This window comes from Phyllobates terribilis, unplaced genomic scaffold (assembly GCF_046119375.1).
Source record: "Phyllobates terribilis strain yellow unplaced genomic scaffold, ASM4611937v1 Scaffold_7__3_contigs__length_470593459, whole genome shotgun sequence".
Lineage (NCBI taxonomy): Eukaryota > Metazoa > Chordata > Amphibia > Anura > Dendrobatidae > Phyllobates > Phyllobates terribilis.
In genome coordinates this window covers 195,992,450-196,012,042 of record NW_027362767.1, presented here as the reverse complement: position 1 = coordinate 196,012,042, position 19,593 = coordinate 195,992,450, and the positions used below count along the sequence as shown (strand labels likewise).

General features: G+C 51.9%; 1 protein-coding gene across 2 annotated transcripts in view; it reads right to left on the bottom strand.

Moving 5' to 3' along the window:
* The window catches only part of LOC141154145 (moesin), a 138,078-nt gene that overhangs the window by 24,677 nt on the left and 93,808 nt on the right, over nt 1-19,593 (bottom strand). For both annotated transcript variants that reach the window (XM_073639645.1, XM_073639646.1), the window contains exons 4-5: nt 18,299-18,573; nt 8,677-8,760 (exon numbers count right to left, since the gene is read on the bottom strand). In XM_073639645.1, coding sequence (XP_073495746.1) covers nt 8,677-8,760; nt 18,299-18,573 — 359 coding nt within the window. The remainder of the gene's footprint in view (nt 1-8,676; nt 8,761-18,298; nt 18,574-19,593) is intronic.

Sequence of the window (19,593 nt, the reverse complement as noted above, 5' to 3'; positions counted from 1 at the left end):
GCATAGGGCAATTCAGGGAAGGAGGCACAGCAACGTGGATCAGGAATGAGACCTCACCCTGCTCCGTCAGTCATCACAGTACAGAGGGCGTCTCGGGGAAGGAAGCACAGCAACGTGGACCAGGAATGAGACCTCACCCTGCTAAATCAGTGATCACAGTACAGAGGGCGTCTCAGGGAAGGAAGCACAGCAACGTGGTCCAGGAATGAGACCTAAACTGCTCCATCAGTGGTCACAGTACAGAGGGAAATTCAGGGAAGGACGCACAGCAACGTAAACCAGGTATAAGACCTAACCCTGCTCCATCAGTGATAACAGTAAAGAGGGCATCTCAAAGAAGGAAGCACAGCAACGTGGACCAGGAATGAGACCTCACCCTGCTCCATCAGTGATCACAGTACACAGGGCAATTCAGGGAAGGAAGCACAGTTTGGACCAGGAATGAGACCTCACCCTGCTCCATCAGTGATCACAGTACACAGGGCAATTCAGGGAAGGAAGCACAGTTTGGACCAGGAATGAGACCTCACCCTGCTCCATGAGTGATCCCAGTATAGAGGGCAATTCAAGGAAGGAAGCACAGCAACATGGATCAGGAATGAGACCTCACCCTGCTCCATCAGTGATCACAGTACAGGGGGTGTCTCAGGGAAGGAAGCACAGCAAAGTGGACCAGGGAAGAGACCTCACCCTGCTCCATCAGTGATCACAGTACAGAGGGCGTCTCAGGGAAGGAAGCACAGCAACGTGGACCAAGAATGAGACCTCACCCTGCTCCATCAGTGATCAAAGTACAGAGGGCAATTCAGGAAAGGAAGCATAGCAACGTGGACCAGGAATGAGACCTCACCCTGCTCCATCAGTGATCAAAGTACAGAGGGCGTCTCAGGAAAGGAAGCACAGCAGCGTGGATCAGGAATGAGACCTCACACTGGTCCATCAGTGATCACAGTACAGAGGGCATCTCAGAGAAGGACGCACAGCAACGTGGACCAGGAATGAGACCTCACCCTGTTAAATCAGTGATCACAGAACAAGGGAACTCTCAGGGAAGGAAGCACAGCAACTTGGACCAGGAATGAGACCTCACTCTGCTCCATCAGTGATCAGGGTACAGAGGGCGTCACAGGGAAGGAAGCACAGCAACGTAAACCAGGGATAAGACCTCACCCTGCTCCATCAGTGATCACAGTACAGACGGTGTCTCAGGGAAGGAAGCACAGCAACGTGGACCAGGAATGAGACCTCACCCTGCTCCATCAGTGATCACAGTACAGAGGTCATCTAAGGGAAGGAAGCACAGTTTGGACCAGGAATGAGACCTCACCCTGCTCCATGAGTGATCCCAGTATAGAGGGCAATTCAAGGAAGGAAGCACAGCAACGTGGACCAGGAATGAGACCTCACCCTGCTCCATCAGTGATCACAGTACAGAGGTCATCTAAGGGAAGGAAGCACAGCAACGTGGACCAGGAATGAGACCTCACACTGCTCCATCAGTGATCACAGTACAGACGGTGTCTCAAGGAAGGAAGCACAGCAACGTGGACCAGGAATGAGACCTCACCCAGCTCCATCAGTGATCACAGTACAGACGGTGTCTCAAGGAAGGAAGCACAGCAACATGGACCAGGAATGAGACCTCACACTGCTCCATCAGTGATCACAGTACAGACGGTGTCTCAGGAAAGGAAGCACAGCAACGTGGATCAGGAATGAGACCTCACCCTGCTCCATCAGTGATCACAGTACAGAGGGCATCTCAGGGAAGGAAGCACAGCAACGTGGACCAGGAATGAGACCTCACCCTGCTAAATCAGTGATCACAGTACAGAGGGCAATTCAGGGAAGGAAGCACAGCAACATGGACCAGGAATGAGACCTCACACTGCTAAATCAGTGATCACAGTATAGTGGGCATCTCAGGGAAGCAAGCACAGTAACTTGGACCAAGAATGAGACCTCACCCTGCTCCATCAGTGATCACAGTACAGACGGTGTCTCAGGGAAGGAAGCACAGCAACATGGACTAGGAATGAGACCTCACACTGCTCCATCAGTGATCACAGTACAGAGGTCATCTAAGGGAAGGAAGCACAGCAACGTGGACCAGGAATGAGACCTCACACTGCTCCATCAATGATCACAGTACAGACGGTGTCTCAGGGAAGGAAGCACAGCAACGTGGACCAGGAATGAGACCTCACACTGCTCCATCAGTGATCACAGTACAGACGGTGTCTCAGGGAAGGAAGCACAGCAACGTGGACCAGGAATGAGACCTCACACTGCTCCATCAGTGATCACAGTACAGACGGTGTCTCAGGGAAGGAAGCACAGCAACGTGGACCAGGAATGAGACCTTACACTGCTCCATCAGTGATCACAGTACAGACGGTGTCTCAGGGAAGGAAGCACAGCAACGTGGACCAGGAATGAGACCTCACCCAGCTCTATCAGTGATCACAGTACAGAGGGCAATTCAGGGAAGGACGCACAGCAACGTGGACCAGGGATAAGACCTCACCCTGCTCCATCAGTGATCACAGCGCAGAGGGCGTCTCTGGGAAGGAAGCACAGCAACGAGGATCAGGAATGAGACCTCACCCTGCTTCATCAGTGATCACAGTACAGTGGGCATCTCAGGGAAGGAAGCACAGCAATGTGGATCAAGAATTAGACATCACTCTGCTCCATCAGTGATTACAGTGCAGAGGGCAATTCAGGGAAGGAGGCACAGCAACGTGGATCAGGAATGAGACCTCACCCTGCTCCGTCAGTCATCACAGTACAGACGGTGTCTCAGGGAAGGAAGCACAGCAACGTGGACCAGGAAAGAGACCTCACCCTGCTCCATCAGTGATCACAGTACAGAGGTCATCTAAGGGAAGGAAGCACAGCAACGTGGACCAGGAATGAGACCTCACCCTGCTCCATCAGTGATCACAGTACAGAGGTCATCTAAGGGAAGGAAGCACAGCAACGTGGACCAGGAATGAGACCTCACCCTGCTCCATCAGTGATCACAGTACAGACGTCATCTAAGGGAAGGAAGCACAGCAACGTGGACCAGGAATGAGACCTCACCCTGCTCCATCAGTGATCACAGTACAGACGGTGTCTCAGGGAAGGAAGCACCGCAACGTGGACCAGGAATGAGACCCCACCCTGCTCCATCAGTGATCACAGTACAGAGGTCATCTAAGGGAAGGAAGCACAGCAACGTGGACCAGGAATGAGACCTCACACTGCTCCATCAGTGATCACAGTACAGACGGTGTCTCAGGGAAGGAAGCACAGCAACGTGGACCAGGAATGAGACCTCACACTGCTCCATCAGTGATCACAGTACATACGGTGTCTCAGGGAAGGAAGCACAGCAACATGGACCAGGAATGAGACCTCACCCAGCTCCATCAGTGATCACAGTACAGACGGTGTCTCAGGGAAGGAAGCACAGCAACGTGGACCAGGAATGAGACCTCACACTGCTCCATCAGTGATCACAGTACAGACGGTGTCTCAGGGAAGGAAGCACAGCAACGTGGACCAGGAATGAGACCTCACACTGCTCCATCAGTGATCACAGTACAGACGGTGTCTCAGGGAAGGAAGCACAGCAACGTGGACCAGGAATGAGACCTCACCCAGCTCCATCAGTGATCACAGTACAGACGGTGTCTCAGGGAAGGAAGCACAGCAACGTGGACCAGGAATGAGACCTCACCCTGCTCCATCAGTGATCATAGTACACAGGGCAATTCAGGGAAGGAAGCACAGCAACATGGACCAGGAATGAGACCTCACCCTGCTCCATCAGTGATCACAGTACAGAGGTCATCTAAGGGAAGGAAGCACAGCAACGTGGATCAGGAATGAGACCTCACCCAGCTCCATCAGTGATCACAGTACACAGGGCAATTCAGGAAAGGAAACAGCAACGTGGACCAGGAATGAGACCTCACACTGCTCCATCAGTGATCACAGTACAGACGGTGTCTCAGGGAAGGAAGAACAGCAACGTGGATCAGGAATGAGACCTCACACTGCTCCATCAATGATCACAGTATAGAGGGCAATTCAGGGAAGGAAGCACAGCAACATGGACCAGGAATGAGACCTCACCCTGCTCCATCAGTGATCACAGTACAGAGGTCATCTAAGGGAAGGAAGCACAGCAACGTGGATCAGGAATGAGACCTCACCCAGCTCCATCAGTGATCACAGTACAGACGGTGTCTCAAGGAAGGAAGCACAGCAACGTGGACCAGGAATGAGACCTCACCCAGCTCCATCAGTGATCACAGTACAGACGGTGTCTCAAGGAAGGAAGCACAGCAACATGGACCAGGAATGAGACCTCACACTGCTCCATCAGTGATCACAGTACAGAGGGCATCTCAGGGAAGGAAGCACAGCAACGTGGACCAGGAATGAGACCTCACCCTGCTAAATCAGTGATCACAGTACAGAGGGCAATTCAGGGAAGGAAGCACAGCAACATGGACCAGGAATGAGACCTCACACTGCTAAATCAGTGATCACAGTATAGTGGGCATCTCAGGGAAGCAAGCACAGTAACTTGGACCAAGAATGAGACCTCACCCTGCTCCATCAGTGATCACAGTACAGACGGCGTCTCAGGGAAGGAAGCACAGCAACATGGACTAGGAATGAGACCTCACACTGCTCCATCAGTGATCACAGTACAGACGGTGTCTCAGGGAAGGAAGCACAGCAACGTGGACCAGGAATGAGACCTCACACTGCTCCATCAATGATCACAGTACAGACGGTGTCTCAGGGAAGGAAGCACAGCAACGTGGACCAGGAATGAGACCTCACCCTGCTCCATCAGTGATCACAGTACAGAGGTCATCTAAGGGAAGGAAGCACAGCAACGTGGACCAGGAATGAGACCTCACCCTGCTCCATCAGTGATCACAGTACAGACGGTGTCTCAGGGAAGGAAGCACAGCAACGTGGACCAGGAATGAGACCTCACACTGCTCCATCAGTGATCACAGTACAGACGGTGTCTCAGGGAAGGAAGCACAGCAACGTGGACCAGGAATGAGACCTCACCCAGCTCTATCTGTGATCACAGTACAGAGGGCAATTCAGGGAAGGACGCACAGCAACGTGGACCAGGGATAAGACCTCACCCTGCTCCATCAGTGATCACAGCGCAGAGGGCGTCTCTGGGAAGGAAGCACAGCAACGAGGATCAGGAATGAGACCTCACACTGCTCCATCAGTGATCACAGTACAGACGGTGTCTCAAGGAAGGAAGCACAGCAACATGGACCAGGAATGAGACCTCACACTGCTCCATCAGTGATCACAGTACAGACGGTGTCTCAGGAAAGGAAGCACAGCAACGTGGATCAGGGATGAGACCTCACACTGCTCCATCAGTGATCACAGTACACAGGGCAATTCAGGAAAGGAAGCACAGCAACGTGGACCAGGAATGAGACCTCACCCTGCTAAATCAGTGATCACAGTACAGAGGGCAATTCAGGGAAGGAAGCACAGCAACATGGACCAGGAATGAGACCTCACACTGCTAAATTAGTGATCACAGTATAGTGGGCATCTCAGGGAAGCAAGCACAGTAACTTGGACCAAGAATGAGACCTCACCCTGCTCCATCAGTGATCACAGTACAGACGGTGTCTCAGGGAAGGAAGCACAGCAACATGGACTAGGAATGAGACCTCACACTGCTCCATCAGTGATCACAGTACAGAGGTCATCTAAGGGAAGGAAGCACAGCAACGTGGACCAGGAATGAGACCTCACCCTGCTCCATCAGTGATCACAGTACAGACGGTGTCTCAGGGAAGGAAGCACAGCAACGTGGACCAGGAATGAGACCTCACACTGCTCCATCAGTGATCACAGTACAGACGGTGTCTCAGGGAAGGAAGCACAGCAACGTGGACCAGGAATGAGACCTCACACTGCTCCATCAGTGATCACAGTACAGAGGGCAATTCAGGGAAGGACGCACAGCAACGTGGACCAGGGATAAGGCCTCACCCTGCTCCATCAGTGATCACAGCGCAGAGGGCGTCTCTGGGAAGGAAGCCCAGCAACGAGGATCAGGAATGAGACCTCACCCTGCTTCATCAGTGATCACAATACAGTGGGCATCTCAGGGAAGGAAGCACAGCAATGTGGATCAAGAATTAGACATCACTCTGCTCCATCAGTGATCACAGTGCAGAGGGCAATTCAGGGAAGGAGGCACAGCAACGTGGATCAGGAATGAGACCTCACCCTGCTCCGTCAGTCATCACAGTACAGAGGGCGTCTCGGGGAAGGAAGCACAGCAACGTGGACCAGGAATGAGACCTCACCCTGCTAAATCAGTGATCACAGTACAGAGGGCGTCTCAGGGAAGGAAGCACAGCAACGTGGTCCAGGAATGAGACCTAAACTGCTCCATCAGTGGTCACAGTACAGAGGGAAATTCAGGGAAGGACGCACAGCAACGTAAACCAGGTATAAGACCTAACCCTGCTCCATCAGTGATAACAGTAAAGAGGGCATCTCAAAGAAGGAAGCACAGCAACGTGGACCAGGAATGAGACCTCACCCTGCTCCATCAGTGATCACAGTACACAGGGCAATTCAGGGAAGGAAGCACAGTTTGGACCAGGAATGAGACCTCACCCTGCTCCATCAGTGATCACAGTACACAGGGCAATTCAGGGAAGGAAGCACAGTTTGGACCAGGAATGAGACCTCACCCTGCTCCATGAGTGATCCCAGTATAGAGGGCAATTCAAGGAAGGAAGCACAGCAACATGGATCAGGAATGAGACCTCACCCTGCTCCATCAGTGATCACAGTACAGGGGGTGTCTCAGGGAAGGAAGCACAGCAAAGTGGACCAGGGAAGAGACCTCACCCTGCTCCATCAGTGATCACAGTACAGAGGGCGTCTCAGGGAAGGAAGCACAGCAACGTGGACCAAGAATGAGACCTCACCCTGCTCCATCAGTGATCAAAGTACAGAGGGCAATTCAGGAAAGGAAGCATAGCAACGTGGACCAGGAATGAGACCTCACCCTGCTCCATCAGTGATCAAAGTACAGAGGGCGTCTCAGGAAAGGAAGCACAGCAGCGTGGATCAGGAATGAGACCTCACACTGGTCCATCAGTGATCACAGTACAGAGGGCATCTCAGAGAAGGACGCACAGCAACGTGGACCAGGAATGAGACCTCACCCTGTTAAATCAGTGATCACAGAACAAGGGAACTCTCAGGGAAGGAAGCACAGCAACTTGGACCAGGAATGAGACCTCACTCTGCTCCATCAGTGATCAGGGTACAGAGGGCGTCACAGGGAAGGAAGCACAGCAACGTAAACCAGGGATAAGACCTAACCCTGCTCCATCAGTGATCACAGTACACAGGGCAATTCAGGAAAGGAAACAGCAACGTGGACAAGGGATAAGAACTCACCCTGCTCCATCAGTGATCACAGTACAGAGGGCATCTCAGAGAAGGAAGCACAGCAACGTGGACCAGGAATAAGACCTAACCCTGCTCCATCAGTGATCACAGTACAGAGGGCATCTCAGAGAAGGAAGCACAGCAACGTGGACCAGGAATGAGACCTCACCCTGCTCCATCAGTGGTCACAGCGCATAGGACTTCTCAGGGAAGGAAGCACAGCAATGTGGACCAGGAATAAGACCTAACCCTGCTCCATCAGTGATCACAGTACAGAGGGCATCTCAGAGAAGGACGCACAGCAATGTGGACCAGGAATGAGACCTCACCCTGCTCCATCAGTGATTACAGCGAAGAGGGTATCTCAGGGAAGGAAGCACAGCAACGTGGACCAGGAATGAGACTTCACCCTCCACCACTGCGCCTGTCTCTGTGCACTGGCTGCAGCGGTGACATCGCCTTTACAACTCACATCATGGCTGCAGCGAATCACTACGCCAAGTGGCTTTCCTGAAGTCATGAGCTGCTGAATTCAGTGATTGGCTTTAGTGGTGATTAGTGCTGCAGTCAATACACAAAGATAAGAACGGGGTGGAGGGAGAGAACATTATGTTTTACAAGCTTGCATCATTTTGGGAGCAAGTTTTTTTGCAAAGGTTAAAGAGCACAGATGCCGTACATGAAACTGGTTTGGCGGACAGCTCTGGTGGTCGCCCTCTACTACACAGGGCAGGTCAGCGTTCACACTGAGCTCAGAGAATTAGCAGCTACCAGACACTTTCAGCACATGCTTATCTCACCAGGAGAGAAGGATCAGGCAGTGAAATTCAGCATGCCCTATCGTTCCCTCACCTGCCACCTACTGTGCAAGATTTGAGAGGTCACCATAAGTAATGGACTGTCAGGCGATATGGCTCAGGTGTAATGTGTATGGGAGCATAAAGACTGTGCAGCCCTGCCCTGTTCTCCCGTATCTCCTGTACGTGGGATGGAGAGGGGTCCTATAGTAGATGTGACCCTACTACAGTCCAGGATAATTACCTTCATGTCAACCAGTCCAACAGGTTTGAAAAGCTACAAAATCCAGACCACAGTAATTCTACTGACCCAATCCCACCCCCCATAGACCCCAGAGTGATGCGCTGGGTCCAGCAGACCCATGGGGACTAACCAGCCCTATGCCAGATGCCCTGCCCATCGGAGCGTTACCTCAGCATGCCCCGGTGCTCCTCGTGCCAGACATGGATCCGGTCCTCCCACTGCTCTTTAGAGAGCTTGTGCTGCTCCAGGACTCTACAGAGAGAAAGCAGAGAGCGGTCAGGCAGAGAGCGGCCAGGCAGAGAGCGGCCAGGCGTGTGCGAGTGTGCGTGCGTGCAGCGTGTGCGTGCGTGCAGCGTGTGCGTGCGTGAGCGAGCGTGTGCGTGCGTGAGCGAGCGTGTGCGTGCGTGAGCGAGCGTGTGCGTGCGTGAGCGAGCGTGTGCGAGCGTGAGGCAGCGTGTGCGAGCGTGCAGCGTGTGCGTGCGTGCACGTCCCGTGCAGCGTGCGCGTCCCGTGCAGCGTGCGCGTCCCGTACAGCGTGTGTGCGAGCACGTCCCGTGCAGCGTGTGTGCGAGCACGTCCCGTGCAGCGTGTGTGCGAGCACGTCCCGTGCAGCGTGTGTGCGAGCACGTCCCGTGCAGCGTGTGTGCGAGCACGTCCCGTGCAGCGTGTGTGCGAGCACGTCCCGTGCAGCGTGTGTGCGAGCACGTCCCGTGCAGCGTGTGTGCGAGCACGTCCCGTGCAGCGTGTGTGCGAGCACGTCCCGTGCAGCGTGTGTGCGAGCACGTCCCGTGCAGCGTGTGTGCGTGTGTGTGCGTGCGTCCCGTGCAGCGTGTGTGCGTGTGTGTGCGTGCGTCCCGTGCAGCGTGTGTGCGTGTGTGTGCGTGCGTCCCGTGCGTGCGCGTCCGCGAGTGTGTGTGTCCCGTGCAGCGCGCGCGTGTGTGTGTCCCGTGCAGAGTGTGAGTGTGAGTGTGAGTGTGAGTGTGTGTGTGTGTGTGTGTGTGTGTGTGTGTCGTGTACATGCACTAATGTGCCACATCTTAAATAAACCCAACACACCACATACTCCACTCCCAGACCGGCACCGTCCTAGTGATGATTGTGCGGTGTCTGTTAGCGCTCAAGTGACAATACCAGGGCTGTACAGACAGTATAAAATGGACCAACTCCTACAATATATCATACATTGGGGGCGGCAGTACAATATATCATACATTGGGGGCGGCAATACAATATATCATACATTGGGGGCGGCAGTACAATATATCATACATTGGGGGCGGCAATACAATATATAATACATTGGGGGCGGTAGTACAATGCTGAATGAGCAGTAAATGTTTTCATAAGAATTTGGGAAAGTTATGAAATGTCTTATAAATGTCTTGTATGTTCCTGATCCCAGGATCTCGGCTTGCAGGGGAACGGGGGCCCGCCGCACTTTACGCACACGCTCGGCAGGGGAACGGGGGCCCGCCGCACTTTACGCACACGCTCGGCAGGGGAACGGGGGCCCGCCGCACTTTACGCACACGCTCGGCAGGGGAACGGGGGCCCGCCGCACTTTACGCACACGCTCGGCAGGGGAACGGGGGCCCGCCGCACTTTACGCACACGCTCGGCAGGGGAACGGGGGCCAGCTTTGTACGAGCACTGCAGCCCATCAATAGCCGGAAGACAGGGCTGAAGACAACCAGCGGCCGCTGATGGACTTCAATCTTCATTGTGCTGTCTGGCACAGTTCAGTCTAACAGAAGGCCACAGCCCAATGGCTGATAAAGCTGCTGTGTGCACGAAAAGCATGCGAGCGGCTGCAGACGCCGCGCACATATCACTAACAGCACCCGTCTGAGACCGGAGTATATAAGGGGTTTTATTTACTTGAAGCACTTTAGCAGTTAAAGGGGTTTGCTGAGATAATCTTATAAATGTCCCCTGCTGTGTACTGTGTAATGGCCGTGTCTGCCCGTGCAGGAACATGGTCTGATCATACCACAGCTCCTGGGCATGGGAGGAAGCAAAGGAGTGTACATTACAGCAGGGGAGGAGGCAGGAGAGTATAAAGACATTACAGCAGGGGAGGACGCAGGAGAGTATACAGACATTACAGCAGGGGAGGACACAGGAGAGTATACAGACATTACAGCCGGGGAGGACGCAGGAGAGTATACAGACATTACAGCAGGGGAGGACACAGGAGAGTATACAGACATTACAGCAGAGGAGGAGGCAGGAGAGTATACAGACATTACAGCAGGGGAGGAGGCAGGAGAGTATATAGATATTACAGCAGGGGAGGAAGGAAAAGAGTATACAGACATTACAGCAGGAGAGTATACAGACATTACAGCAGAGGAGGAGGCAGGAGAGTATACAGACATTACATCAGGGGAGGACGCAGGAAAGTATACAGACATTACAGCAGGGGAGGACGCTGGAGAGTATACAGACATTACAGCAGAGGAGGAAGCAGGAGAGTATACAGACATTACAGCAGGGGAGGAGGCAGGAGAGTATACAGACATTACATCAGGGGAGGACGCAGGAGAGTATACAGACATTACAGCAGAGGAGGACGCAGGAGAGTATACAGACATTACAGCGGGGGAGGACGCAGGAGAGTATACAGACATTACAGCAGAGGAGGACGCAGGAGAGTATACAGACATTACAGCAGAGGAGGACGCAGGAGAGTATACAGACATTACAGCAGAGGAGGACGCAGGAGAGTATACAGACATTACAGCAGAGGAGGACGCAGGAGAGTATACAGACATTACAGCGGGGGAGGACACAGGAGAGTATACAGACATTACAGCAGGGGAGGACGCAGGAGAGTATACAGACATTACAGCCGGGGAGGACACAGGAGAGTATACAGACATTACAGCAGGGGAGGACGCAGGAGAGTATACAGACATTACAGCAGGGGAGGACGCAGGAGAGTATACAGACATTACATCAGGGGAGGACGCAGGAGAGTATACAGACATTACAGCCGGGGAGGACGCAGGAGAGTATACAGACATTACAGCAGGGGAGGACGCAGGAGAGTATACAGACATTACAGCAGGGGAGGACGCAGGAGAGTATACAGACATTACATCAGGGGAGGACGCAGGAGAGTATACAGACATTACAGCAGAGGAGGACGCAGGAGAGTATACAGACATTACAGCAGAGGAGGACGCAGGAGAGTATACAGACATTACAGCGGGGGAGGACACAGGAGAGTATACAGACATTACAGCCGGGGAGGACGCAGGAGAGTATACAGACATTACAGCCGGGGAGGACTCAGGAGAGTATACAGACATTACAGCAGGGGAGGACGCAGGAGAGTATACAGACATTACAGCAGGGGAGGACGCAGGAGAGTATACAGACATTACAGCAGGGGAGGACGCAGGAGAGTATACAGACATTACAGCAGGGGAGGACGCAGGAGAGTATACAGACATTACAGCAGGGGAGGACGCAGGAGAGTATACAGACAGGACAGCAGGGGAGGACGCAGGAGAGTATACAGACATTACAGCAGGGGAGGACGCAGGAGAGTATACAGACATTACATCAGGGGAGGACGCAGGAGAGTATACAGACATTACAGCAGGGGAGGACGCAGGAGAGTATACAGACATTACAGCAGGGGAGGACGCAGGAGAGTATACAGACAGGACAGCAGGGGAGGACGCAGGAGAGTATACAGACATTACAGCCGGGGAGGACGCAGGAGAGTATACAGACATTACAGCCGGGGAGGACGCAGGAGAGTATACAGACATTACAGCCGGGGAGGACGCAGGAGAGTATACAGACATTACAGCCGGGGAGGACGCAGGAGAGTATACAGACATTACAGCCGGGGAGGACGCAGGAGAGTATACAGACATTACAGCAGAGGAGAACGCAGGAGAGTATACAGACATTACAGCAGGGGAGGACGCAGGAGAGTATACAGACATTACAGCAGAGGAGGACGCAGGAGAGTATACAGACATTACAGCAGGAGAGGACGCAGGAGAGTATACAGACATTACAGCAGGAGAGGACGCAGGAGAGTATACAGACATTACAGCAGGGGAGGACGCTGAAGAGTATACAGACATTACAGCAGGGGAGGACGCTGGAGAGTATACAGACATTACAGCAGGGGAGGACGCAGGAGAGTATACAGACATTACAGCAGGGGAGGACGCAGGAGAGTATACAGACAGGACAGCAGGGGAGGACGCAGGAGAGTATACAGACATTACAGCCGGGGAGGACGCAGGAGAGTATACAGACATTACAGCCGGGGAGGACGCAGGAGAGTATACAGACATTACAGCAGGGGAGGACGCAGGAGAGTATACAGACATTACAGCAGGGGAGGACGCAGGAGAGTATACAGACATTACAGCCGGGGAGGACGCAGGAGAGTATACAGACATTACAGCAGGAGAGGACGCAGGAGAGTATACAGACATTACAGCAGGGGAGGACACAGGAGAGTATACAGACATTACAGCAGAGGAGGAGGCAGGAGAGTATACAGACATTACAGCAGGGGAGGAGGCAGGAGAGTATATACATATTACAGCAGGGGAGGAAGGAAAAGAGTATACAGACATTACAGCAGAGGAGGAGGCAGGAGAGTATACAGACATTACAGCAGGAGAGTATACAGACATTACAGCAGAGGAGGAGGCAGGAGAGTATACAGACATTACATCAGGGGAGGACGCAGGAGAGTATACAGACATTACATCAGGGGAGGACGCAGGAAAGTATACAGACATTACAGCAGGGGAGGACGCTGGAGAGTATACAGACATTACAGCAGAGGAGGAAGCAGGAGAGTATACAGACATTACAGCAGGGGAGGAGGCAGGAGAGTATACAGACATTACATCAGGGGAGGACACAGGAGAGTATACAGACATTACAGCAGAGGAGGACGCAGGAGAGTATACAGACATTACAGCGGGGGAGGACGCAGGAGAGTATACAGACATTACAGCAGAGGAGGACGCAGGAGAGTATACAGACATTACAGCAGAGGAGGACGCAGGAGAGTATACAGACATTACAGCGGGGGAGGACACAGGAGAGTATACAGACATTACAGCAGGGGAGGACGCAGGAGAGTATACAGACATTACAGCCGGGGAGGACACAGGAGAGTATACAGACATTACAGCAGGGGAGGACGCAGGAGAGTATACAGACATTACAGCAGGGGAGGACGCAGGAGAGTATACAGACATTACAGCAGGGGAGGACGCTGAAGAGTATACAGACATTACAGCAGGGGAGGACGCTGGAGAGTATACAGACATTACAGCAGGGGAGGACGCTGGAGAGTATACAGACATTACAGCAGGGGAGGACGCAGGAGAGTATACAGACAGGACAGCAGGGGAGGACGCAGGAGAGTATACAGACATTACAGCCGGGGAGGACGCAGGAGAGTATACAGACATTACAGCCGGGGAGGACGCAGGAGAGTATACAGACATTACAGCAGGGGAGGACGCAGGAGAGTATACAGACATTACAGCAGGGGAGGACGCAGGAGAGTATACAGACATTACAGCCGGGGAGGACGCAGGAGAGTATACAGACATTACAGCAGGAGAGGACGCAGGAGAGTATACAGACATTACAGCAGGGGAGGACACAGGAGAGTATACAGACATTACAGCAGAGGAGGAGGCAGGAGAGTATACAGACATTACAGCAGGGGAGGAGGCAGGAGAGTATATAGATATTACAGCAGGGGAGGAAGGAAAAGAGTATACAGACATTACAGCAGAGGAGGAGGCAGGAGAGTATACAGACATTACAGCAGGAGAGTATACAGACATTACAGCAGAGGAGGAGGCAGGAGAGTATACAGACATTACATCAGGGGAGGACGCAGGAGAGTATACAGACATTACATCAGGGGAGGACGCAGGAAAGTATACAGACATTACAGCAGGGGAGGACGCTGGAGAGTATACAGACATTACAGCAGAGGAGGAAGCAGGAGAGTATACAGACATTACAGCAGGGGAGGAGGCAGGAGAGTATACAGACATTACATCAGGGGAGGACACAGGAGAGTATACAGACATTACAGCAGAGGAGGACGCAGGAGAGTATACAGACATTACAGCGGGGGAGGACGCAGGAGAGTATACAGACATTACAGCAGAGGAGGACGCAGGAGAGTATACAGACATTACAGCAGAGGAGGACGCAGGAGAGTATACAGACATTACAGCGGGGGAGGACACAGGAGAGTATACAGACATTACAGCAGGGGAGGACGCAGGAGAGTATACAGACATTACAGCCGGGGAGGACACAGGAGAGTATACAGACATTACAGCAGGGGAGGACGCAGGAGAGTATACAGACATTACAGCAGGGGAGGACGCAGGAGAGTATACAGACATTACAGCAGGGGAGGACGCTGAAGAGTATACAGACATTACAGCAGGGGAGGACGCTGGAGAGTATACAGACATTACAGCAGGGGAGGACGCTGGAGAGTATACAGACATTACAGCAGGGGAGGACGCAGGAGAGTATACAGACATTACATCAGGGGAGGACGCAGGAGAGTATACAGACATTACAGCAGGGGAGGACGCAGGAGAGTATACAGACATTACAGCAGGGGAGGACGCTGGAGAGTATACAGACATTACAGCAGGGGAGGACGCTGGAGAGTATACAGACATTACAGCAGGGGAGGACGCAGGAGAGTATACAGACATTACAGCAGGGGAGGACGCTGGAGAGTATACAGACATTACAGCAGAGGAGGACGCAGGAGAGTATACAGACATTACAGCAGAGGAGGACGCAGGAGAGTATACAGACATTACAGCAGGGGAGGACGCAGGAGAGTATACAGACATTACAGCAGGGGAGGACGCAGGAGAGTATACAGACATTACAGCAGGGGAGGACGCAGGAGAGTATGTATGTGCGTGCATATGTGTATATACAGTACAGACCAAAAGTTTGGACACACCTTCTCATTTAAAGATTTTTCTGTATTTTCATGACTATGAAAATTGTACATTCACACTGAAGGCATCAAAACTATGAATTATCACATGTGGAATTATATACTTAACAAAAAAGTGTGAAACAACTGAAAATATGTCTTGTTGCCTGTCCTTAGCAGTGGTTTCCTAGCAGCTATTTTACCATGAAGGCCTGCTGCACAAAGTCTCCTCTTAACAGTTGTTGTAGAGATGTGTCTGCTGCTGTGTGGCATTGACCTGGTCTCTAATCTGAGCTGCTGTTAACCTGCGATTTCTGAGGCTGGTGACTCGGATAAACTTATCCTCAGAAGCAGAGGTGACTCTTGGTCTTCCTTTCCTGGGGCGGTCCTCATGTGAGCCAGTTTCTTTGTAGCGCTTGATGGTTTTTGTAACTGAACTTGGGGACACTTTCAAAGTTTGCCCAATTTTTCGGACTGACTGACCTTCATTTCTTAAAGTAATGATGGCCACTCGTTTTTCTTTACTTAGAATTTGTATTATGGCAAGAAAAAGCAGCTAACAGTCTATTCAGTAGGACTATCAGCTGTGTATCCACCAGACTTCTGCACAACACAACTGATGGTCCCAACCCCATTTATAAGGCAAGAAATCCCACTTATTAAACCTGACAGGGCACACCTGTGAAGTGAAAACCATTTCCGGTGACTACCTCTTGAAGCTCATCAAGAGAATGCCAAGAGTGTGCAAAGCAGTCATCAAAGCAAAAGGTGGCTACTTTGAAGAACCTAGAATATAAGACATATTTTCAGTTGTTTCACACTTTTTTGTTAAGTATATAATTCCACATGTGGTAATTCATAGTTTTGATGTCTTCAGTGTGAATGTACATTTTTAAAAGTCATGAAAATACAGAAAAATCTTTAAATGAGAAGGTGTGTCCAAACGTGTGTGTGCATGTGTGTATATATGTGTGTGCAGACGATCAGTAATGGCTGTGGATTAGACGCAGTGTCCTTGCACTGTGTACAATCCGCAGCGTCCAGATGTTACAGCACAGTGGATTTATACAATCCCATGCCCACTATGTGTCTCCATGCACCTGCGGACCACCCGTGGACATGCGTCGCGTCTTTATAGACTGCAGCATGTCACATGGTCTTGCGGAGTCGCTGATGTGAACGGCTGTACGTGTGTCAGTGTCTCCAGTACATGTGAAAACAGACACTACATGTACTGGAGAAATGGACGTGTGACAGAGGCCCGAGTGCGCGTATAGGCAGAGCTGCCAGTCACATGTAGCGGGTGGGAGAAGCCGGTAGGGACACCTCCGATTGACCAGTCTCACATGTAGTGGGTGGGAGAAGCCGGTAGGGACACCTCCGATTGACCAGTCTCACATGTAGTGGGTGGGAGAAGCCGGTAGGGACACCTCCGACAGACCAGTCTCACATGTAGTGGGTGGGAGAAGCCGGTAGGGACACCGCCGATTGACCAGTCTCACATGTAGTGGGTGGGAGAAGCCGGTAGGGACACCTCCGATTGACCAGTCTCACATGTAGTGGGTGGGAGAAGCCGGTAGGGACATCTCCGATTGACCAGTCTCACATGTAGTGGGTGGGAGAAGCCGGTAGGGACACCTCAGATTGACCAGTCTCACATGTAGTGGGTGGGAGAAGCCGGTAGGGACATCTCCGATTGACCAGTCTCACATGCAGCGGGCGGGAGAAGCCAGCAGGGACACCTCCGACTGACCAGTCTCACATGTAGCGGGTGGGAGAAGCCGGTAGGGACACCTCCGACTGACCAGTCTCACATGTAGCAGGTGGGAGAAGCCAGCAGGGACACCTCCGACTGACCAGTCTCACACGTGGATCTTTCCCCGGCCGCCTCTAAAGTCTGGTCTTCTCTGAAATGTCCCTAGTTGGGACACTGCAGTCAGTGCCGGGTACATGCGGCCTGTTGGTCACGGGTACCAGCTGTCAGGTTCCCTTTAACCCCTTCATGATGTGTGATGTATTTTTACATCATATGTAGTGCCCCTGCCTCTGATGCAGGCTCGCATGCTGAGCCCGCTTGTCTCTCCACACATGACAGCTGATGTAATCAGCCATCATGGGTCATAACAGCCACGGGTGTTAACCTGTTAAATCCCACTTGTTAATCTCTGACAGAAGCATTTAACATGCGCCAGCAGGGAGCGCGCAACTCCACGCTCCCATCAGAGCACCCATGACCTCCGCAAGCTGCACAGAGCAGCGCAAGAGGGGAACGTGTATCAGTCAGTACTTCTAGGGGGCCATCATACTCTGTGGTGGGGACCATTGTGGGGGCGCTCATACTGCGTGTGGAGGAATTGTGCTGGTGGGCCATTATACTGTGCGAGGCGATATGGGGGGTCTCATTGTATGCACATATTTACAGCGGGGATATCATACTGTTTTGGGGACACTAGGGTCATACTGTACGTGTGGGGGTGTCATGCAATGTGTTCGATGCATCACACTCTGTGGGGCCGTAAGAGGGATATTGTGGGGGGAGAGCACAGTTAGGGGCTTCACTAGGAGTAAAGTTATTCTGCATGTCCCTCTCCGTTTTTACGTTTATGAGACATGTCATTCTGTGCCTCCTCCAATGCGCCGTGACCCTGCCTACTACAACGATAGCAAAAGCCTTAATTGGGCCCCCTATCCTAAGGGGTCCCAAGGTTTCTATGTAGGCCCCTGCTAGGATAAGTCATCATTAAGAGACCACCCAATTTTTCATACAACGGTTTGATTGGGAATGTGTTGGATTGGGAGTAGCCATACCTCTGAGGAAGCAGCTTGTCTTGGGACAAATAGCCGGGCTTCTGGACATCCTTGTTGAAGTCGCCATACTTGGCCTGCACGGCATAGGAAGCCAGCAGCACGGCGGTCTCAGGAGGACAGTAGATGTCATCGTTCAGGATGCCTTCCTTCACTTGGAGGAAGAAGAGTCGCTGCGTGATGTCTTGGATTAATTCCTCAGAAACATCCTCTGGATAGAATTTGGCACGAAACTTGAAAAGCAGGGGACTGTCTTTCCGCACATCCTGAGCGGTGACCTGAGGAAGAACCAGGGCTCAACGTTACAGCGAGGCATTAAGAGCACCAAGTGCCCGACGCGTCCTCTGCAATATTCAGGTCACTATTCCTTTTCTTCTTGTGGTATTCACTAATATTCATCCAATTATAGATGGGAATTTTGCACAAAACTAAAAAATATTAGGTTTGTGTTTAATATGTTTTATGACTTTTTTTTTTTTTTCTCTTTCTTTCTTTCTTTCTTTGTGGTAAAAAGATGTAGTAAACATTATGCCGAAGCGTCAGGCATAGATACGATCCCTGCAGAAGGAGCGCTGCACTACACCTGCACCAAATACTGAGACTCCAGAAAAAAACGCCATTGACGATTCCCCAAACCATGCCCAGAATGGAGAACGTGAAAAAAACACCCACCGGCGAGAACAAACCAGACTGTACAAAGGTGCAACACAAAAGAACAAAAGAAAAAGGAAAAAAAACACCAAAAAAAGCACAACTGCAATAATGAATCGGGCCCAAGTGTCTGAATTACAGTAACAAGTAGGAAGCACCTGCTGAAGGGAGTCTGCACCATAGCATGCCATCTAATCTGACAGCAGCATACTGTAGGGACAGAGACCCTGATTCCAGCGATGTGTCACTTAATGGGCTGCTTGCTGTAGTTCTGATACCATCAGTTTTATAAGCAGGAGATGATCACTAGTAAACCTGCTGCCATGTAGTCCTCCATACTCATGAGCTGTGTATAACCCCGCCCACACTACTGATTGGCTGCCTTCTGTATACAATGTGCATAGGCAGAAAGCAGCCAATCAGTGGTGTGGGCGGGGTTATAAACAGCTCAGCATTCAGAGCTCTGCTAGATCTGCAGCAGAGAACATTGATTTTATCAGACCTGCAGCGAGCAGCCCGGTAAGTGACACATCGCTGGAATCAGGGTGCTGTCCTGAGATCACGCTGAGCTCAGATGAGATGGTAAAAGTCTGCTGAGATTCCCTTCATAAGGACAGCGGAGCTCGGCAAGAGGCTGAACTGTAATC